Source organism: Elephas maximus, chromosome 1 (assembly GCF_024166365.1).
Source record: "Elephas maximus indicus isolate mEleMax1 chromosome 1, mEleMax1 primary haplotype, whole genome shotgun sequence".
Classification (NCBI taxonomy): domain Eukaryota; kingdom Metazoa; phylum Chordata; class Mammalia; order Proboscidea; family Elephantidae; genus Elephas; species Elephas maximus.
In genome coordinates, this window is record NC_064819.1 from 186,006,851 (window position 1) to 186,030,701 (window position 23,851).

General features: G+C 39.4%; 1 protein-coding gene across 3 annotated transcripts in view; it reads right to left on the reverse strand.

Moving 5' to 3' along the window:
- MCM9 (minichromosome maintenance 9 homologous recombination repair factor) overlaps nucleotides 1–23,851 on the reverse strand; it is a 97,366-nt gene that overhangs the window by 27,667 nt on the left and 45,848 nt on the right. For all 3 annotated transcript variants that reach the window (XM_049899880.1, XM_049899872.1, XM_049899889.1), the window contains exon 8: nucleotides 11,026–11,200. In XM_049899880.1, coding sequence (XP_049755837.1) covers nucleotides 11,026–11,200 — 175 coding nt within the window. The remainder of the gene's footprint in view (nucleotides 1–11,025; nucleotides 11,201–23,851) is intronic.

The window sequence follows — 23,851 nt, forward strand, 5'->3', positions numbered from 1 at the left end:
TGTCGATTGTGGATCCAAGTAAAATGAAATCCTTGACGAACTCAATCTTTTCTCCATTTATCATGATGTTGCTTACTGGTCCAGTTGTGAGGATTTTTGTTTTCTTTATGTCGAAGCGTAATCCATACTGAAGGCTGTGGTCTTTGATCTTCATCCGTAAGTGCTTCAAGTCCTCTTCACTTTCAGCAAGCAAGGTTCCGTTATCTGTATAATGCAAGTTGTTAATGAACCTTCCTCCAGTTCTGATGCCACATTCTCTTCATATAGTCCAGCTTTTCAGACTATTTGCTTAGCATACAGATTGAATACGCATGGTGAAAGAATACAACCCTGACACAAACCTTTTCCTGACTTTAAACCACGCAATATCCCCTTGTTCTTTTGGAATAACTGCATCTTGGTCTATGTACAGGTTCCTCATGAGCACGATTAAGCGTTCTAGAATTCCCATTTTTTGCAACGTTACCCATAATCAGCACAGTCGAATGCCTTTGCATAGTCAATAAAACACAGGTAAACATCTTTCTGGTATTCTCTGCTTTCAGCCAAAATTCATCTGATATCAGCAATGATATCCCTGGTTTTGCATCCTCTTCTAAATCTGGCTTGAATTTCTGGCAGTTCCCTGTCGATGTACTATTGCAGGTGCTTTTGAGTGATCTTCAGAAAATTTTATTTGCGTGTGATATCAATGATATTGTTTGATAATTTCCGCATTCAGTTGCATCACCTTTCTTTGGAATGGGGACAAGTATGGATCTCACCCAATCAGTTGGCTAGGAAGCTGTCTTCCAAATTTTCTGACATAGATAAGCGAGCATGTCCAGCACTGCAACTGTTTGTTGAAACATCTCAATTGGTTTTCTGTCAATTCCTGGAGACTTGTTTTTCACCATTCCCTTTGGTGCAGCTTTGACCTCTTCCTTCAGTACCATCGGTTCTTGATCATATGCTACCTCCTGAAATGGCTGAACGTCGATCAATTCTTTTTGGTATACAGTGACTCTGGGTATTCCTTCCCTCTTATTTTGAGGCTTCCTGTGTTGTTGAATATTTTCTCCATAGACTCCTTCACTATTGCAACCCAAGGCTTGAATTTTTTTCTTCAGTTCTTTCAGCTTGAGAAATGCTGAGTGTGTTCTTCCCTTTTGGTTTTCTAACTCCAAGCCTTTGTCTTCTCCAGCCACCCTTTGAAATCTTCTGTTCAGCTCTTTTACTTCCTCATTTCTTCCTTTTGGTTTACTTATTCTATGTTCAAGTTTCAGAGCCTTTTCTGATATCCATCTTGCTCTTATCTTTCTTTCCTGTCTTTTTAATCACCTTTTGCTTTCTTCACATATGATGTCATTTCACAACTCATCCGGCCTTTGGTCATTAGTGTTCAACGCATCAAATCTATTCTTGAGATATTCTCTGAATTCAGGGGGGTATACTCAAGGTTATATTTTGGCTCTTGTGGACTTGTTCTAATTTTCTTCTGCTTTAGTTTGAACTTGCACATAAGTAATTGACTATCTGTTCCGCAGTCAGCCCCTGGTTTTTTCTGACTGATGAGATTGAGCTTTTGCATTGTCTCTGATGTGTAAATTATTTAGACACTGGCAAAATGTCCCAGCATTCCTCTATAAAAGACGTATCAAAATAAACTCTAGATTCTTACAGTCACAAAGGTGCTAAGTAAATGCAGACATAATGAGAAGAGAATGTAGCCTTTGAAAACACTTAGTAAGCTATACTTCTAATTTTTCCTGCTGAAGAGTTTAGAAGTAATTTTTTTTTTAATTTCATTTTTTTTATTGTACTTCAAATGATGGTTTATGGAGCAAACTAGTTTCCCATCAAACAATTAATATACTGTTTTGTGACATTGCTTGCCAACCCCACGACATGTCAACACTCTCCCCTTCTCGACCTTGGGTTCTCCATCACCAGCTTTCCTGTCCCTTCCTGCCTTCTTGTCCTTGCCCCTTGTTGGTGTGCCCATTTAGTCCCGTTTTGTTTTATTGGCCTGTCTAATCTTCAGCTGAAGGGTAAAGCTCAGGAATGACTTCATTACTGAGCTAAAAGGGGTGTCCACAGCCCATACTCTCAGGGCTTCTCTAGTCTCTGTCAGACCAGCAAGTCTGGTCTTTTTTTGTGAGTTCGAATTTTGTTCTACATTTTTCTCCAGCTCTGTCTGGGACCCTCTATTGTGATCCCTGTCACAGCAGTCAGTGGTGGAAGTTGGGCACCATCTAGTTGCACTGGACTTAATCTGGTGGAGGCTGTGGTAGTTGTGGTCCATTAGTCCTTTGGATCAATGCTTCCTGTCTGTCTTTGGTTTTCTTCATTCTCCCTTGTGCCAGACAGGGCGAGGCCAGTAGAGTATCTTAGATGGCCGCTCACAAGCTTTTAGGACCCCAGACGCTGCTCACCAAAGCAGAATGTAGAACATTTTCTTTATAAACCATGTTATGCCAGTTTATCTAGATGTTCCCCAGAATCATGGTCCCCATGCCCTCAGCCCAGTAATTTGGTCCTTCAGTGAGTTTGGATGTGTCTAAGGAACTTCCATGACCTTGCCTTGAACAAGTTGTGCTGGCTTCCCCAGTATTGTGTACTGTCTTATCCTTCACCAAAGTTACCACTTATCTATTGTCTATTTAGTGTTTTTCCATTCCCACTCATCCCTTCCCTTGTAACCATCAATGATTTTTTTTGTGTGTATGTGTAAATCTTTTACGAGTTTTTATAGTAGTGATCTCATAAAATATTTGTCCTTTTGTGATAGACTTATTTCACCCAGCATAATGCCCTCCAGATTCACCCATGTTGTAAGATGCCTCACAGATTCATCGTTATGTAGTGTTTCACTGTGTGTATGTACCATAGTTTTTTTTTTTATCTATTCATGTGTTGATGGGCACCTAGGTTGTTTCCATCTTTTTACTATGATGAACAATGTTGCAGTGAACATGGGTATGTGTATGTCTATTCATGTGAGAGCTCTTATTTCTCTAGGATATATTCCTAGGGGTGGGATTGCTGGATCATATGGTATTTCTATTTCTAGCTTTTTAAGGAAGTGCCATATCATTTTCCAAAATGGTTGTATCATTTTGCATTCCTGCCAGCAGTGCCTAAGGGTTCCAATAACGTTTGTTATTTTCTGTTTTTTGATTTGTGCCAGTAATGTTGGGGAGAGATAGCATTTCATTGTGGTTTTGATTTGCATTTCCCTAATGGCTAGTGATTGCAAGCATTTCCTCATGCATCTGTCAGCCCTTGCATGTCTTCTTTGGTAAAATGCCTGTTCATATCCTTTGCCTGATTTTTAATTGGATTATTTGTCTTTTTGTTGTAGACGTGTTGGATTTCCCAACAGATTTTAGAGATTAGACCTTTGTCAGATTTGTCATAGTTAAAAATTTTTTTCCCCAGTCTGTAGGATTTCTTTTTACTCTTTTGGTGAAGTCTATTTTTCTGGGTATGTGCTTGAAGTGAAAGTTTACAGTTCTAGCTAGCTTCTCATACAAAAATTTATATACACATTGTTATGTGACCCTAGTTGCTATCCCTATAAAGTAACAGCACACTCCCCCTTTCCAGCCCAGATTTCCCATGTCCATCCAATCAGCTCCCATCCCTTTCTGCCTTCTCATCTCACCACTGGACAGGAGCTGCCCATTTAGTCTTGTGTATCTACTTGAACTAAGAAGCACACTCTTCACAAGTATCATTTTATGTCTTACAGTCTAGATTAGTCTTTGTCTGAAAAGTTGGCTTTGGGAATGGTTTTAGTTCTGGGTTAACAGAGAGTCTGGGGGCCATGTCTTCTGGGGTTCCTCTGGTCTCAATCAGACCACTAAGTCTGGTCTTTTTACTAGAATTTGAGCTCTGCTCGCCACTTTTCTCCTGCTCCATCAGAGACTCTCTGTTGTGTTCCCTGTCAGGGAGGTCAATGGCAGTAGCGGGACACCATCTAGTTCTTATATCCTAGGTTTATGAAGTCACTGGTTTATGTGGCCCTTTTTGTCTCTTGGGCTAATATTTTCCTTGTGTCTTTCATTGTCTTTGCTCCAGGTAGGTTGGATCAATTGATATATCTTAGATGTCTGCTCCCTAGCTTTTAAGACTCCAGACACTACTCTTGGTGAAGTCTTTTGATGAGCATTTAAGTGTTTAATTTATAGACGATTCCAGTTATCTAGCTTATCTTCTGGTGTTTGCGTGTTGTTAGTTACGGTTTATAGCCTGTTAATGCTGTGTATTAGGGCCTTTAGCGTTGACCCTATATATTCTTCTACGATCTTTATAGTTTTGGGTTTTATATTTAGGTCTTTGATCCATTTTGAATTAGTTTTTGTGTATGGTGTGAGGTATGGGTCCTGCTTCATATTTTTACAGATGGACATTTGGTTTTGCCAGCACCATTTGTTAAAAGCTGTCTTTCCCCCATTTGATGGACTCTGAGCCTCTGTCAAAGTTCAGGTGACTGGAGGTGGATGGATTTACATCTGGGTTCTTAATTCTGTTCCATTGGTCAATGAGTCTGTCGTTGTACCAGTACTAGGCTGTTTTGACTACTGTAGCTGTATAGTAGGTTCTGAGGTTAGGTAGTGTGAGTTCTCCTACTTTATTCTTTTTCAATAGTGGTTTAACTTATCAGGGGCCTCTTCCCTTTCCATATAAAGTTAATGATTAATTTTTCCAACTCTTTATAGAATGCTGTTGGTATTTGGATCCAGATTACATTGTATTTGTAGACTGCTTTGGGTAGAATTGACATTTTCACAATGTTAAGTCTAGGTATCCATGAAAGCAGTACGTTTTTCCATTTATGTAGGTCTCTTTTGGTGTTTTGGAGCAGTGTTTTATACTTTTCTTTGTATAGGTGTTTTACATCCTGGTTAGAGTTATTCCTGTTTTTTTTTTTTTTTTTTTTTTAGGGGCTATTATTATAAATGGTATTGTTTTCCTGATTTCCTTTTTATAGTTCTCGTTATTGGTGTATAGGAGTCCAACCAATTTTTATATGCTGATCTTCCATCTTGCTTCTCTGCTGAATTTTTCTATTTAGTTCCAATAGTTTTCTTGTGGAGTCTTTTGGGTTTTCTATGTATAGTAAGACGTTGTTGTTGTTAGGTGCTGTCGAGTCAGTTTTGACTCATAGCGACCCTATGCACAACAGAATGAAACACTGCCCAGTCCTGCGCCATCCTTACAATCATCGTTATGCCTGAGCTCATTGTTGCAGCCACTGTGTTAATCCACCTTGTTGAGGGTCTTCCACTTTTCTGCTGACCCTGTAATCTGCCAAGCACGATGTCCTTCTCCACGGACTGATCCTTCCTGACAACATGTCCAAAGTATGTAAGATGCAGTCTTGCCATCCTTTTCTCTAAGGAGCACTCTGGCCGTACTTCTTCCAAGACAGATTTGTTTGTTCTTTTGGCAGTCCATGGTATACTCAATATTCTTCACCAACACCACAATTCAAAGGCATCAACTCTTTTTCGGTCTTCTTTATTCATTGTCCAGCTTTCACATGCATATGATGTGATCGAAAATACCATGGCTTGGGTCAGGCGCACCTTAGTCTTCAGGGTGACGTCTTTGCTCTTCAACACTTTGAAGAGGTCCTTTGCAGCAGATTTGCCCAATGCAATGCGTCTTTTGATTTCCTGACTGCTGCTTCCATGGGTGTTGATTGCGGATCCAAGTAACATGAAATCCTTGACAACTTCAATCTTTTCTCCGTTTATCATGATGTTGCTCATTGGTCCAGTTGTGAGGATTTTTGTTTTCTTTATATTGAGGTGTAATCCATACTGAAGGCTGTGGTCTTTGATCTTCATTAGTAAGTGCTTCAAGTCCTTTTCACTTTCAGCAAACAAAGTTGTGTCATCTGCATAATGCAGATTGTTAATGAGTCTTCCTCCAATCCTGATGCCCTGTTCTTCTTCATATAGTCCAGCTTCTCGTATTATTTGTTCAGCATACAGATTAAATAGGTATGGTGAAAGAATCCAACACTGACACACACCTATCCTGACTTTAAACCAATCAGTATCCCCTTGTTCTGTCTGAACAACTGCCTCTTCATCTATGTAAAGGTTCCTCATGAGCACAGTTAAGTGTTCTGGAATTCCCATTCTTCCCAGTGTTATCCATTGTTTGTTATGATCCACACAGTCGAATGCTTTTGCATAGTCAATAAAACACAGGTAAACATCCTTCTGGTATTCTCTGCTTTCAGCCAGGATCCATCTGACATCAGCAATGATATTCCTGGTTCCACGTCCTCTTCTGAAACCAGCCTGAATTTCTGGCAGTTCCCTGTCGATACACTGCTGCAGCCATTTTTGAATGATCTTCAGCAAAATTTTGCTTGCGTGTGATATTAATAATATTGTTCTATAATTTCCACATTCGGTTGGATCACCATTCTTGGGAATAGGGATAAATATGTATCTCTTTCAGTCAGTTGGCCAGGAAGCTGTCCTCCATATTTCTTGGCATAGATGAGTGAGCACCTCCAGCGTTGCATCTGTTTGTTGAAACATCTCAATAGGCATTCCATCAATTCCTGGAGCCCTGTTTTTCGCCAATGCCTTCAGAGCAGCTTGGACTTCCTCCTTCAGTACCATCGGTTCCTGATCATATGCTACCTCTTGAAATGGTTGAATATCGACTAAGTCTTTTTGGTATAGTGACTCTGTGTATTCCTTCCATCTTCTTTTGATGCTTCCTGCATCGTTTAATATTTTCCCCATGGAATCCTTCACTATTGCAACTCGAGGCTTGAGTATATCCCACCTGAATTTAGAGACCATCTCAAGAATAGATTTGACGCATTGAACACTAGTGACTGAAGACCAGATGAGTTGTGGAATGATATCAACGACATCATCCACGAAGAAAGCAAGAGGTCACTGAAAAGGCAGGAAAGAAAGAAAAGACCAAGATGGATGTCAGAGGAGACTCTGAAACTTGCTCTTGAGTGTCAAGCAGCTAACGCCAAAGGAAGAATTGATGAAGTAAAAGAACTGAACAGAAGATTTCAAAGGGCCTCTCGAGAAGACAAAGTAAGTATTATAATGACATGTGCAAAGAGCTGGAGATGGAAAACGAAAAGGGAAGAACACGCTCAGCATTTCTCAAGCTGAAAGAACTGAAGAAAAAATTCAAATCTCGAGTATAGTAACATATCATCCCACACAGGGACAGTTCTACTTCTTCATTACCATTTGGATGCCCTTTATTATTATTATTTTCTTGCCTTATTGCTCTAGCTAGGACTTCCAGCACAATCTTAAAAAGGAGTAGTGATAAAGGACATCCTTGTCTTGTTCCTGTTCTCAAGGAGAATGTTTTCAGACTCTTTCCATTAAGAATGATGTTGGCTGTACGTTTTGTATAGATGTCCTTTTTTATGTTGAAGAATTTCCCTTCTATACCTACTTTACTGAGAGTTTTTATCAGGAATGGGTATTGGGCTTTGTTGAATGCCTTTTCTGCATAGATTAAAATGATCATGTGATTCTTCCACTTAGGTGAAGAGTTATGTTGATTTATTTTCTAATGTTGAACCATCCTCACACACCTGGTATGAATCCAACTTGGTCGTGGTGTATGATTTTTTTTTGACATGATGCTGAGTTCTCTTGGCTAGAATTCTGTGGGAAGTATGAACCTAGGAAAATAGGAAATCATCAAAAATGAAATGGAACACACAAACATCGATATCCTAGGCATTAGTGAGCTGAAATGGACTGGTATTGGCCATTTTAAATCAGATTATCATATGGTCTACCATGCCGAGGATAACAACTTGAAGAGGAATAGCATTGTATTCATCGTCAAAAAGAACATTTCAACATCTATCCTGAAGTACAACGCTATCAGTGATAGGATAATATCCCTGCGCCTATAAGGAAGGGGTGGGAGAAGGAAGACCAGTTAATAGAACTACTATTCAAATTTATGTGCCGACCACTAAGACCAAAAATGAAGAAATAGAAGGTTTTTACAAGCTCCTGCAGTCTGAAATTGATTGAACATACAATCAGCATGCACTGATAATGACTGGTGATTGGAGTATGAAAGTTGGAAACAAAGAAGAAGGACTTGTAGTTGGAAAATACGGCCTTGGTGATAGAAACAATGCCAGAGGTCAAATCATAGAATTTTGCAAGACCAACAACTTCTTCATTGCAAATATCTTTTTTGCCAACATAAACAGCGACTATACACATGGACCTAGCCAGATGGAATACACAGAAATCAAATCAACTACATCTGTGGAAAGAGACGATGGAAAAGCTCAATATCATCAGTCAGAACAGATCTGGGGGCTGTCTGTGGAACAGAGCATCAATTACTCACATGCAAGTTCAAGTTGAAACTGAAGAAAATCACAGCAAGTCCTCAAGAGCCATGAGTTTATCACACCTGATTTTAGAGACCATCTCAAGAACAGACTTGATGTACTGAACACTAATGACTGAAGACAAGGTGAGTTATGGAAGGACATCATACATGAAGAATGCAAGAGGTCACTGAAAAGAGAGGAAAAAAAGAAAAGACCAAGATGGATGTCAGAGGGGACTCTGACACTTGCTCTCGAATGTTGAGCAGCTAAAGCAAAAGGAAGAAATGATGAAGTAAAAGGACTGAACAGAAGATTTCAAAGGGTGGCTCGAGAAGACAAAGTATTATAATGACACGTGCAAAGAGCTGAAGATAGAAAACCAAAAGGGAAGAACATGCTCAGCGCTTCTTAAGGTGAAAGAACCAAAGAAAAACTCAAGTCTGGAGTTGCAGTAGTGAAGGATTCCATGGGGAAAACATTAAATGACACAGGAAGCATCAAAAGAAGACGGAAGGAATACCCAGAGTCATTATACCAAAAAGACTTAGTCGATGTTCAACTTTTTCAAGAGGTAACATATAATCAGGAACCGATGGTGCTGAGGGAGGAAGTCCAAGCTGCACTGAAGGTATTGGCAAAAAACAAGCCACCAGGAATTGATGGAATATTAACTGAAATGTTTCAACAAACGGATGTAGTGCTGGAAGTGCTCACTCATCTAAGCCAAGAAATTTGGAAGATCGACTAGAAGAAATCCATATTTATGCCTATTCCCAAGAATGGTAATCCAAACGAATGCGGAAATTATCAAACAATATCATTAATACTACATGCAAGCAAAATTTTGCTTCAAAGATCATTCAAAAGCGGCTGCAGCAGTGTATCAACAGGGAACTGCCAGAAATTCATCCTGGATTCAGAAGAAGACGTGGACCAGGGATATCATTTTGATGTCAGATGGATCCTGGCTGAAATCAGAGAACACCAGAAGGATGTTTACCGGTGTTTTATTTACTATGCAAAGGCATTCGACTGTGTGGATCATAACAAATTATGGATAACACTGTGAAGAATGAGAGTTCCAGAACACTTAATTGTGCTCATAAGGAACTTGTACATAGATCAAGAGGCAGCTGTTTGGACAGGACAAACGGATAGAGTCAGGAAAGGTGTGCGTCAGGGTTATATCCTTTCACCACACCTATTCAATCTGTATGTTGAGCAAATAATCCAAGAAGCTGGACTATATGAAGAAGAACGGGGCATCAGGATTGGAGGAAGACTCATGAACAACCTGCAGTATGCAGATGACACGACATTGCTTGCTGAAAGTGAAGAGGACTTGAAGCACTTACTGATGAAGATCAAAGGCCATCACCTTCAGTATGGATTATGCCTCAACATAAAGAAAACAAGAATCCTCACAAGTGGACCAATAAGCAACATCACGATAAACGGAGAAAAGACTGAAGTTGTCAAGGATTTCATTTTACTTGGATCCACAATCAACAGCCATGGAAGCAGCAGTCAAGAAATCAAAAGACACACTGCATTGGGTAATACACTGCAAAGGACCTCTTTAAAGTGTTGAAGAGCAAAGATATCACCTTGAAGACTACAGTGCGCCTGGTCCAAGTCATGGGATTTTCAATCGTATCATATGTATGTGAAAGCTGGAGAATGAATAAGGAAGATCAAAGAATTGATGCCTTTGAATTGTGGTGCTAGTGAAGAATATTGAATATACCATGGACGGCCAAAAGAACGAATAAGTCTGTCTTAGAAGAAGTATAACCAGAATGGTCCTTAGAAGCAAGGATGGCGAGGCTGTGTCTTACATACTTTGGACATGTTGTCAGCAGGGATCAGTCTCTGGAGAAGGACATCATGCTTGGCAGAGTACAGGGTCAGTGGAAAAGAGGAAGACCCTCAGCTAGAAGGATTGACACAATGGCTGCAGCAATGAGCTCAAGCATAACAAAGATTGTAAGGATGGCTCAGAACCAGGAAGTGTTTCGTTCTGTTGTGCATAGGGTTGCTATGAGTCGGAACCAACTCGATGGCACCTGACACTAAGAACAATAACCATGTCAGGGCCAGGATGAGTTGATTATTGTCTGAATCTGGCCTATTCTGCCTCCCCATTGATGTACAGCCAGGGACTCACAGACCTCAGCCCAAAGCCTTCAACCCTGCTGAATCACAACAGGCACTTCACCTTATGCTAATGTATATTATTATTCAGTTTTCCATATGCTGTGATCAGCCTTTCATTATGCTGTATAAACCGATTGTCATTGAAATGAGAAAGTAAGATTTTTTTTCTTTTTGAATCTTTCTAAATTCCTAACATAGTAGTATACACAGAGTAGACAAACAATAACTATTGAATGAGAGAATGATGACTGAAAGCCCTTCATGAGTATCCCTCAAGTACTTAGTCAACTTACATTTATATTTTATTTTTTTCCTTTTCCCAACAACCCATTTTTACTTCCCCACACACCTCCACAGTCTAATAGGGAAAAACTTTAACACATATCTTGAAGGGTGGTAGCTGATAATTCCTGAGAGAATCAAATATATCTATCAAGGTTCACATTTTTCCCTAATCATATATTAAATAATCTCACAATTCCCATAGATTTAAAGAAAAACAAAAAAACTCTTACCCAGCCTTAGCAACACTTATGGTTTGTTGTTCCATTGCTTCGTGGATACTGGTTCTATCATGCTCCTTGAGGCTATTAAACTCATCGATACAGCAAAGACCTGAATCTGCAAGTACTAATGCCCCAGCCTCCAGATTCCATTCTCCTGAGTCCTTCACAGCAGTTACTGTCAGACCTGAGGAAACAAACAGTATGTGTCAACTTGTATTTTCAAAATCATACCTTATATCTACGAAGGGAAGATATGCCTAGATTTTAAGGAGAAGGAAATACAGTCAAGGCTTCTATTTCCTGTCTACCAAGAAGGGATGGCATCAGAACAATTGCTTCAGTATCCAGTCACTGGCGGGCCTCAGAAGTCCTGAAAATTTAAGGTGTGTTAATGAATATTCTATGGTAACCAGAAGTACCCCTATTTTTTATCTCCCCTTGATAGCTGCCCCGTCTAGATGGTCTAAGCTTTTGGAAGCAGCAAACAGATCTCTGGAGATCTTATAACCAAAAGAGGTTTTATAATATGTGCTGATTACAGAGAAGGGTCCAAAGGCAGAGAATAGTATTATAGCCCAAGGATGAACTGAAAAGTTTGCTTCCAGTCACAGTATGAGGGAGGGGATTCCTTTCATGTCTTGGCTGATTTTTATTTGTCCATAGTACCAGTCAATAAAGCAGAGTGGTCAAAAGCAAAGGCTTTGCCCCCGAACACCCTTTTAACTCAGTACGGAAGTCATTCCTGAGGTTCATCCTTCGGCCAAAGATTAGGAGGCCTATAAAACAAAATGAGACTAAATGGGTACGCCAGTACCGGGGCAGGGACAGGAGGACAGGAGGACAGGAGAGGACAGGAAGCCGGTAATGGGGAGCTTGAGGTCGAGAAAGGGAAAGTGTTGACATGTCATGGGGTTGGCAATTGATGTCACAAAAACAATACATGTATTAATTGTTCAGTGAGAAACTAATTTGCTCTGTAAACCATCTAAAGTACAATTAAAAAGAAAAAAAAAAAAAGCAACAGCTTTGGAGTCGCTTCAATCTTGGATCTACCATTGGATCTACCATTCTGACTCTTAGACTACAGGCAAGTTTCCAAAAAAAAAAAAAAATGTTTTCAGGCCTCTGTTTATTTATCTGAAGAAGGGGATGAGATTAGGAATTATTTTATGGATTCTTATTCAAATAAAATGATACATATAATGCTTTTTAAAAGGTATAGGAAACATAATGAATACTTATAACTGTTGTTGATAAGCCTCTAGCCAGACTAACCAAGAAAAAAGAGAGAAGACAAAAATTACAAATATCAGGAAACGAAATACAGGGGACTTCACCACAGACCCTAAAGACGTTGAACCAAAAAATAAGGGGATACTACAAAAATTTTATGCCATAAATTCAATAATTCAGATAAAATAGTCAAATACTTTGAAACAAATTGCCAAGGTTTACCTAAAAAAAGAATAGACAACTTGCATTATCTTTTATCCTTTTTTTTTTCACTGCACTTTATATAAAGGTTTACAAACAAATTTGTTTCTCAACAAACAATTAATATACATATTGTTTGTGACACTAGTTGCCAACACTATGACATGTCAACGCTCTCCCCTTCTCGACCTTAGGTTCCCCCATTACCAGCTTTCCTGTCCCCTCTGCCATCTTGTCCTTGCCCCTGGGCTGGTGTGCTCGTTTAGTCTTGTTTTGTTTTATGGGCCTGTCTAATCTTTGACTGAAGGGTGAACCTCAGGAGTGACTTCAGTACTGAGTTAACAGGGTATCTGGGGGCCATGCTCTCAGGGTTTCTCCAGTCTCTGTCAGATCAGTAAGTCTGGTCTTTTTTTGTGAGTTAGAATTTTGTTCTACATTTTTCTCCAGCTCTGTCCAGGACCCTCTATTGTGATCCCTGTCTGAGCAGTCAGTGGTGGTAGTCAGGCACTATCTGGTTGTGCTGGACTCAGTCTGGTAGAGGCTGTGGTAGTTGTGGTCCGTTAGTCCTTTGGACTAAACTTTCCCTTGTGTCTTTGGTTTTCTTCATGTTCCCTTGCTCCAGACGGGGTGAGACAAGTGGAGTATCTTAGATAGTTATCCTTTATCTATTTTGAAAATTGAATTTGTAGTTAAAAACCTTCCAATACAGAAATCTCTATGCCGAGATGGCTTCATCAGGCATTTTTTCAAACATCCATGAAAAAAATAATATGAATTCTATACAAATTCTTCAAAAATATAAAAAAACAGGAAACCCATTCCAGCTCACTTAATGAAACCAGCATTGTCATAATACCCAAACCAGATAAGGACACATTAAAAGAAACCTATAGACCAATATCCCTCGTAAAAATAGAAGCAAAAATCCTTAACAAAATGCAAGTAAATCAAATCCAACAATACATAAAAAGTGAAACAGGTCATGACCAAGTGGGGTTTATTCTGACAATGCACGGCTAAGTCAACTTCCAAAATATCAACAGATTAAAGAAAAAGAAAACATGATCATCCCAATGGACACAGAAAATAAACATCTGACAAAACTCACCCAAATTCATGATAAAAATTCTCAGCAAACTAGGAAGAAAAAGGAACTTCCTCAACCTGATAAATGGAATTTACAAAAACCATACAGCTAACGTACTTAGTGATGAAAGGCGGAATGATTCCTCCCATCCTGAAGATCAAAACAAGGCAAGAAAATCTGCTCTCATCACTCTTATTCCAAAATCATACTGGAGGTTCTAGCCAGTGAAACAAGGCAGGAAAAAAAAAAAAGAAAGAAATGACACACAGATCGGAAAGGAAAAAATAAAACCATTTCTATTTGCAGACAACAGATTATGTAGAAAATCCAAATAACTTACAAAAAAGCTACAAGAGCTAATGAGTGTAGCAAAGCCACAGGATGTAAGTCAATATACAAAAATCAATCATATTTATGTATACTAGTCATGAACAATTAGAAGCTAAAATTAAAAAAATAATACAATCTACAGTAGCACCTGTCTTAGTTTAGTGCTGCTATAACAGAAATACCACTAGTGGATGGCTGTAACAAATAAATTTATTCTCTCACAGTCTAGAAGGCTAGAAGTCCGAATTCAGGGTGCCAGCTTTAGGGAAAGGCTTTCTTTCTTGGTAGGTTCTGGGAGAAGTTCCTTGTCATCAATCTTCCCCCAGTCTAAGAGCTTCTCAGCACAGGGACCCCGGGTCAGAAGGGTGCCCTGTTCTCCTGGCTCTTCTTTTTTGGCGGTATGAGGTCCCTCTCCTCTCTGCTTGCTTCTCTCTTGTATATATCAAAAGGGATTGACTCAAGATAAAACTTAATCCTGTAGATTGAGTCCTGCCTCATTAATATAACCGCCTCGAATCCTGCCTCATTTACAATATAAAGGTTAAGATTTACAACATGTAGGAAAATCACATCAGATGGCAAAATGGTGGACAACCACACAATACTGGGAATCATGGGCTAGCCAAGTTGACACACATTTTTGGTGGGATACAATTCAATCCATAAAAGCATTCCTGCAAATGAAATCATTTTGGGTATAAAGTGCAACAAAATAGGCACAAAATCTATATGCTGACATCTACAAAACACTGAAGAAAGAAATCAAAGAAGATCTAATCAAATCTAGATGTATTTCACATTCACTGAATAGATTAAAAGACTCAATACAGTCAAGCGTCACTTAATGCCCATGGTACATTCTGAGAAACAGGACGTCATATGATTTGGATGTTGTGCAAACACCATAATGCGGACAGTCCTACAGTTATGAACCTTGGACTTACGGACAACTTGTACTTAAGAGCAGACTGGCATAAAGCCTATTATATCAAAAATTTGAGTTAAATATGATGGTTCACAGTAATGAACGCACACACTCATGAAAACATTGCATGGTTTGGAAGTATTTCTTAAGTGTTTTATATGTATTTGTTCTTGTTAGGAGCCCTCGAGTCGGTTCCAACTCATAGTGACACTATGTACAACAGAATGAAACGCTGCCCAGTCTGGTGCCATCCTCACAATCTTTGTTATGCTTGAGCCCACTGTGGCAGCCACTGTGTCAGTACACCTCCTTGAGCACCTTCCTATTTTTCAGTGACCTTCTACCTTACCAAGCATGATGTCCTTCTCCAGGGACTGGTCCCTCCTGATAACACGGCCAAAGTACATAAGATGAAGTCTTGCCATTCTTGCTTCCAAGGAGCATTCTGTCTGTACTTCTTCCAGGATAGATCTGTTTGTTCTTCTGGCAGTCCATGGTATGCTCAATATTCTTCACCAACACCATAATTCAAAGGTATCAATTTGTCTTTGGTCTTCCTTATTCATCGTCCAAATTTCACACGCATATAAGGTGATTGAAAATAAGATTACTTGAGTCCGGCGCACCATAGTCCTCAAAGTGACATCTTTGCTTTTCAACACCTCAAAAAGGTCTTTTGCGACAGATTTGTCCAGTGTAATACATGTTTTGATTTCTTGACTGCTACTTCCATGGATGTTGATTGTGGATCCAAGTAAACGAAAATCTTTGACAATGGCCATGTTTTCTCCATTTACCACAATGTTGCTTATTGGTCCAGTTGTAAGGATTTTTGTTTTCTGTATGCTGAAGTGCAATCCATTCTAAAGACTGCACTCTATGATCTTCATCAGTAATCGCATCAAATCCTCTTCACTTTCAGCAAGCAAGGCTGCAGGCTATTAATGAGTCTTCCGCCAATCCTGATGCTGTGTTCTTACATACAGTCCAGCTTCTCAGATTATTTGTCCAGCATAGACTGAATAAGTATGCTGAAAAGATATAACCCTGATACACACACCTTTCCTGACTTTAAACCACGCAGTATCCCCTTGTTCTGTTGAATGACTGCATCTTCGTCTATGTACAGATTCCTCATAAGCACAATTAGGCATTCTGGAATTCCCATTCTTTGCAATGTTATCCTTAATTTGTTATTATCCACATAGTCAAATGCTCTTGCATATTCAATAAAACACAGATAAACATCTTTCTGGTATTCTCTGCTTTTAGTCAAAATCCATGTGGTATCAGCAATGATATCCCTGGTTCTACGTCCTCTTCTGAACTCAGCTTGAATTTTGGGCAGCTCCCTGTTGATGTACTGCTACAACCGCTTTTCAATGACCTTCAGCAAAATTTTACTTCTGTGTGATATTAATGATAGTGCTCGATAATTTTCGTATTCTGTTGGATCACCTTTCTTTGGAATGGGCACAAATATGAATCTTTTCCAGTCAGTTGGCCAGGTAGCTGTCTTCCAAATTTCTTGACATAGATGAGTAAGGAACTCCAGCTCTGCATCCATATCCTATCTCACACTATACACAAAAATGAACTCAGACTGGATCAAAGACCAAAAGGTAAGGTATAAAAATTACAAACTTCTTAGAAGAAAAATAGGTATAAATCTCTGTGATCTTGAATTAGGGTTTTTTTTTTTTTTAAAATACAACATCAAAAGCTAAAGCCAAGAAAAAAAAGAAGACAAAATAAATAAATTGTACTTAATCAAGATTAAAATCTTTTGTGCCCAAAGGATACCACAATAATGAGGGAATTGCAAGGGGCCCTGAAAAGACAACACACAGAATGAGTGAAATTTTTTACAAATCATATATCTGATAAGAGACTTGTAATTAGAATGTGTAAAGAAGTTGTACAAGTCAATGATAAAAAATAAATAATTACAAAATGGGCAAAGGATTTGAAAAGACATTTCTCCAAAGAAGATAAACGAATGGCTAGTAAGTACAAGAAAAGACGTTCAACATCATTAGCCATCAGGGAAATGCAAATCAAAACCAAAATGAGACACCACTTCGCATCTACTAGAATATTTATACTCAAAAAGATATAATAGTAAATGTTGGCTAACATGTGGAGAAACTGGAACCTTTGTACATTGGAAATAGCCTGGCAGTTCCTCAAAAGGACTTAGTTTATAATCCAGCAATTCCACTTCTAGGTACATACCCAGAAAAATGAAAACATACGTCCACACAAAAACTTGTGCACTAATGTTCATAGCAGCTGTTATGGAATGAACTGTGTCCTCTCAAAATATGTGTTGTAAACCCTAACGTCTACACCTGCAGAGGAGCCCTGGTGGCACAGTGGTTAAGAGCTTGGCTGCGAACCAAAAAGTTAGCAGTTTGAATCTACCAATTGCTCCCTGGAAACCTTTCAGGGCAGTACTACTCTGTCCTGTGGGGTTGTTATGAGTTAGAATCGACTCAATGGCAATGGGTTTGGTTTTTCAGTTTTTAGACTTGTGGTTAATGAGGCAGGATTAATGCAGGGTGTATCTTAAGTCAATCTCTTTTCAGATATAGAAGAGATTAAATGCAAACTACCAAGTAGAAATGGGGAGAGATGCCAAGCCACATGAAGATTACCCAGAAGCAGAAGCTCAAAGAGACAGAGACTTTCTTCCAGAGCCGACACAGAGAGAAAGGCTTCCTCTAGAGCTGGCACCCTGATTTTGGACTTCTTTCCTCCTAAACTGTGAGAAAATAAAATTCTGTTTGTTAAAGCAACCCATTTGTGGTATTTCCATCACAGCAGCATTACATAACTAAGGCAGCAGCATTATACATAGTAGCCAAAAAGTAGAAACAACCCAAATGTCCATCAACTGATGAATGGATAAATAAAAAACATGGTATACCATACAGTGGAATGTTGTTTTGGTAATAAAAAGGAATAAAGTACCAATACATGCTACGACATAGATGAAACTTGAAAACATTATCCTAATTAAAAGAAGCCAGTCACAGAAGTCCACAAGTTGTATGATTCCCTTTGTATGAAATGTCCAGAACAGGTAAATATATAGAGACAGAAAGCAGATTACATAGTGGCTGCTTAATACTGGGGGTATAGGGGTATTGGAAGCTATAGCTAAAGGGTTCGAGGATGATAGTTAAAGGGCATGGGATTGGTTTCTTTTGCAGGTGAGAAAATATTTTAAAATCGATTGTGCTGACAGTAGCACAACTCTGCAAATATACTGAAAACCACTGTATTATAACTTTATTTTCAAATATTTTATTGTTTTTAAGGTGGCAGTTTAAGAATCATACAACTTTCATGGATTACTTGAATATTTTCTGAATTATACTTCAATAAAACTGTAATTTTTTCCAAAAATCCTGTGTAATTACACCAAGGAACACATGGAGGTAGATTCTTATATGTTCAATTCAAGGCCTTTGTAAGCACACATTCTACCGAGCAAAAATCTCCAAATTAATCACCTATTAGCTTGCTTATGAAGCCTTTCACTTTCTATATTTTCCAGTTTTTATCTTTTCTAAATGACCCTGTATGTAAGACTTCGGTCTCACAAAATCTACTTGCCTAGCTTCTACCATCAGTGACTCCACCTAGTGCCGTTTGTCTCTATAGTAACCAGCCAGAAAAGCTGCAATGCTTAGCAGTGGCTTTTGTACGAAAACAGTGGGTCTAAACTAGAGATGTTTTAAAGATTTGGGTTCTCTCTTTACTTATCACTACTTTTCTTCTGGTACCAGGAAAAGAAGAGAATCTCTGATAGAAGGAGAGGCAGAGGGTTAGAGAGAATAGGATGGAATGTGAATCGTGAAAGGACTACAAATGGAGACCGAGTTCATGAGGAAAATGAGTTTAGAAGGAGCTTGTTTTATACATGGACTAATGCGTGGACGCGACGGCAGTGGCTTGAGTGGCAATGCATGGTAAAACAAAACAAAACAACTAGATATAAGAAACAAAGTTATTAGGAATTTCTATTTATAATTTTCTGGTCAGAAATAATATGATATTAACACCAAAAAACTGTCAACAACAAATTTAATAATGGTGTTTCACCAAGCCGACTGATGTAATTTATAGATATCCAAAGGATGTTTAACGTATCTAATTGAGCTATGGATCAGAGATCATACACAGCTTTTAACTTCAACAAATTTGCAAACTAATGGTGGGTAGCAACAAACACAAAACAGTAACACTTTTATTAATTAATGGGAGAGGGAGGGCACATTTTATGTAACAGGCATGAAAACCTTATAAAGAGTTTAAGGGTGCATTCCAGGATACCTAGCTCCACCCTCCCCCCATCATCCCTTCTGCTACAGGCAGCTTGATGTCTGTGGTGCCTTAATGGATAGTCCTACAGCTTTGCCTTGGGTGGGTCTTCTTCTCATTCCCAGTGTACACGTGGGCCAAACTCATTAATGGAGCTTTATTCCTCAAGAGTTCACTGATCAAGTCATTACCACAATGTCTGCCAGCCTGTGGCTTCTTCCAGGAAATGATGCCTATCTGTTTTCTTACATAAGGGACGATAATATTTTCCGCTCTTATTATACCAGGATGTTGTAAGGCTCAGTAAACACACTCTATTTTAAGAAGTTCTTTACGTACGGTAAAGAAATCATCACACGACTCTGAATACACACACACACACACACACGCGCGCGCACACCATATAACACTACTACCAGTTGCCATGAAATTGATCCGACTCACGGTGAGCCCACGTGTAGAACAGTAGAACTACGCTCCTTAGGGTTTTCAAGGCTGTGACTTTTCAGAAGCAGATAGCCAGGCCTTTCTTCTGAGTGCCTCTGGGTGGGTTTGAACCACCAACTTTTTGGTTTGCAGTCATGTGCTGTTTGTGCCACCTAGGGACTTACTTTATTACGGTACCATTTTTTGCCTCCTACAGAACTTTACCCATAACTATTTTCTTGCATTTAACTTTCTACTTTGTATCTGAAGGAGCCCTGGTGGTACAGTGGTTAAGTGCTCAGTTACTAATCAAAAGGTTGATGGCTCAGAACCCACCAGCCGTGGGAGAAAGATACAGCACTCTACTTCTGTAAAGATTACAGCCTTGGAAACCCTATGGATGAGTTTTACTCTGTCCTGTAGGGTTGCTGAGTCAGAATTGATGCCACGACAAGAGGTTTAGTTTGGTTTTTGGTACTCTGTATCATACTTATTTGATTAGTTATCTTTACTATGGAATCATAAGCCCTTTGAGGATAAAATCCATGTCTGTTTTATCTTTGAATATCCAAAAGACTTGAATATCCTAGAGTCTAGCAAAATGTAATTTGCACATAATAAATGGTAACTCTATAAACTCTATATATGTGATAATTATTATAAAAATCATTACTGTAGAATTTATTGTTTAGAAATGTCTTATAAACTTCAGCAAATCTCTACATTCTACATTTTGATATCCTGTCACTAATAAGGAAACCCTGGTGGTGTAGTGGTTAAGTGCTATGGCTCCTAACCAAGAGGTCAGCAGTTCGAATCTGCCAGGTGCTCCTTGGAAACTCTATGGGGCAGTTCTACTCTGTCCTATAGGGTCGCTGTGAGTCGGAATTGACTCAACAGCAGTGGGTTTTTGGTTTGGGTCACTCATAAATAATAGAGAGACTTTCAAACTAAGGACTATGTTTAAACTAAAAGGCCATGTGAGCCCTTGTTGTGCAGTGGTTAAAGTGCCCAGCTGCTAATCGAAAGCACTCCAGTTTGAACCCACCAGCCGCTTCAAGGGAGAAAGATGTGGCAGTTTGCTTCAGTAAAGATTTACAGCCTTGGGTCAAGAACGGAGAGTGTTGACATGTCGTGGGGTTGTTAACCAATGTCATAAAACAATATGTGTACTAACTGTTTAATGAGAAGCTAGTTTGTTCCGTAAACTTTCATCTAAAGTACAATTAAAAAAAAAAAGATTTACAGCCTTGGAAACCCCATGGGGCAGTTCTATTCTGCCCTATACGGTCTCTATGAGTCGGAATTGACTGGACGGCATTGGGTTTGTTTTTTTTTTTTAAAGGCCACATTACAAGTCCTTATACCAGATTTTTTTTAAAGGACGGAGACAATAAGAGAAATAACTCTTCGAAGAAAATGTAACACAGTCATAATATAAATACCCAGGTAGAATCTAGGATTTGAACAAAGGCAAGAGGTTAGCACTTCCATTACTATGGTAACTTCTGCTATAGACAGGCAGTGAGGCTCAATTCCCAATTCTAGTACATTTTAGTTCAGTCAAAATTTCTCTTTCAACTTATTTTGTGTGTGACCTCAATTTAACTGCATGTTTCAGATTCTTAGACGCCTTCTGCAGAAGAGCCTTGGATTCATGGAAGCTAGCTGCATCTTGCCTCTTCAGAACCCAAGCTGTACGCCCAACAGGTAGAACACCAGGTACTTCCTTTAAAGAATGCTACAGCACCATCACACCACACTATACCACAACCTACTGCCATAGCTAAGTGACCATCTCATTTCATACCACAAAAAGCACTCAATAACTGAACAATAATTAGGTTAAGGACGTTTCAAAAAAACCAAAACCAAACCCAGTGCCATCGAGTCGATTCCGGCTCACAGCGACCCTATAGGACAGAGTAGAACTGCCCCATAGAGTTTCCAAGAAGCACCTGGCGGATTTGAACTGCCGACCCTCTGGTTAGCAGCCGTAGCACTTAACCACTATGCCACCAGGGTTGAGAGCCTGAATAATCAGACAACTGCATATCCCAGTCTCAAGGCCACCACCGCTACCACTAGTTGCCACAGAGTTGACTCTAACTCATGGTGACCCCATGTGTGTCAAAGTAGAACTGTGCTCCATAGGATTTCCAATGGCTGTTTTTTTGGACAGTAGATTGCCGGGCCTTTCATCTGAGCTGCCTCCATATGGACTTGAACCTCCAACCTTTCGGTTAGCATCCAAGTATGTTAGCCATTTGTACAACTCACGGACTCCAGGAAGTCACATTTTAATCTTCAAACAGTCATAGTTACACACACACACACACACACACACACACACATATCCAGTGTATTTCTCAGGAGCATACAGCAATTTCCACTTTATTTTTGCTAGTGTTAGGACTGCTGCTACTCATAAGGCTTTCACTGACTAATTCTTTCCAGAAGTGGACCACCAGGTCCTTCTTCCTAATAATAAGAAAGACCGAAGAATTGATGCCTTTGAATTGTTGTGTTGGCGAAAGATGCTGAATATACCATGGACTCCTAGAAGAATGAACAAATCTGTCTTGGAAGAAGTACAATCAGAATGCTCCTTAGAAGCAAAGATGATGAGACTACATCTCACATACTTTGGACTTGTTATTAGAAGGGATCAGTCCATGGAGAGGGACATCATGCTTGACAAAGCAGAGGGTCAGCGAAAAAGATGATGACTCTCAATGAGATGGAATGACACAATGGCTGCAACAATAGGCTCAAACATAACAAAGGTTGTGAGGATGGTGCAGGACCAGGCAGTATTTTCGTCTGTTGTACATAGGGTCGCTATGAGAACGAATTGAATTGATAGCGCTTAATGACAACAATTTGGCTGTTCAATCCATTAACAATAAAATGGGACCCCGCTCTAACTTTTTGTTAGGTGCCATTGAGTTGATTCAAACTCATAGTGACCCTTGTAACACAGCAGAACCGCCCCATAGGGTTTTCGAGGATGGCAAGACTCTGACTCGCTTACTTTGGACGTTATCAGGAGGGACCAGTCCCTGGAAGGACATCATGCTTGGTAGAGGGTCAGTGAAAAAGAGGAAGACTCTTAACGATACGGAATGATGCAGTGGCTGCATAAATGCGCTCAAACATACCTACTATCGAGGAACACACAGGACCTACCAGGTTTTCGTTCTGTTATACATATGGTGGATATGAGTCAAACAGACTCAATAACACCTAACAACAACAACAATCTCCACAGGAGCAGATCACCAAGTCTTTTATTCCACGGAGTAGGGTAGGTTGCAACCTCCGAACCTTTGTGCCACCAAGGCTCTTTTCCATGCTAACTAGTTTTCCTAAATGTGGGGAGACTTGGTATAATCTGTCCCCACATTAAGTTTCATCACTGGGCGAGAAAGCCTCATCAAAAGCAAACTATTTTAAGTACAATGTCCAAAGAATGATAAATGAAAGTTCTGGGCACTATACTAAAACTCTTCCAACGTAGATGATACTTAATTTAATTAGCCAGGTGTGATGGATTCATTCACATACGAGTGGAAAAAAAATATGGTTTAGGAATAGCAAGAATTGTAACAAACTTTTATATACCATTCTTATTTAGTAAACAAAAACAGTTCAACATGCTCCCAAATATGTTAAAAGCTCTCCCTTCTCCCTACCCAAAAACCCAGTGCCATCGATTCGATTCCGACTCATAGCGACCCTTCTCCCTAACCCCCAAACCCAGACCCAGTGCCGTCGAGTCGATTCCGAGTCGTCAAGCAGCAGAAATCCACATTTCCTCAGTTAAGACCTGAAGTGGTTACAGGCAAGCAAAACCTCTTCAGAATCTTGTTTGAGGTGCCACAAATTTTTAACTTCATAACGGTATAACCGTTAATTTTTTTAAAAGATCAAATGTTTTGGTATACCTCTGTGTTCTTTTTCATTTTCTATTTATTGCCTTTTAGCGTCCTCACGCTTTCTTTTTCACCTTTTACGTTCCTGCTATGCCCTCCAAATGGCAGTAATTTTGGGGGGTAACAGATCACATCTCTAGTAACGTTTTTCTCACCCTAGGAGTTTTCAGATCTCGAATGCAGACGAAGATGACCCAGGTGCAGCCCAAAGATAGCCTATTCAGATTTTCCACGCAAAGTGTGTGAGTGGAAAAGCATCTCCTCATCTTTTATGTCTATTTATCCAACGGTGCTGTCATGCCCAAAAGCAGATATTGCCCAACCACTAAAATTTCCAAAATGGCTTTACTCCTTTCGAGCTGGCATAGG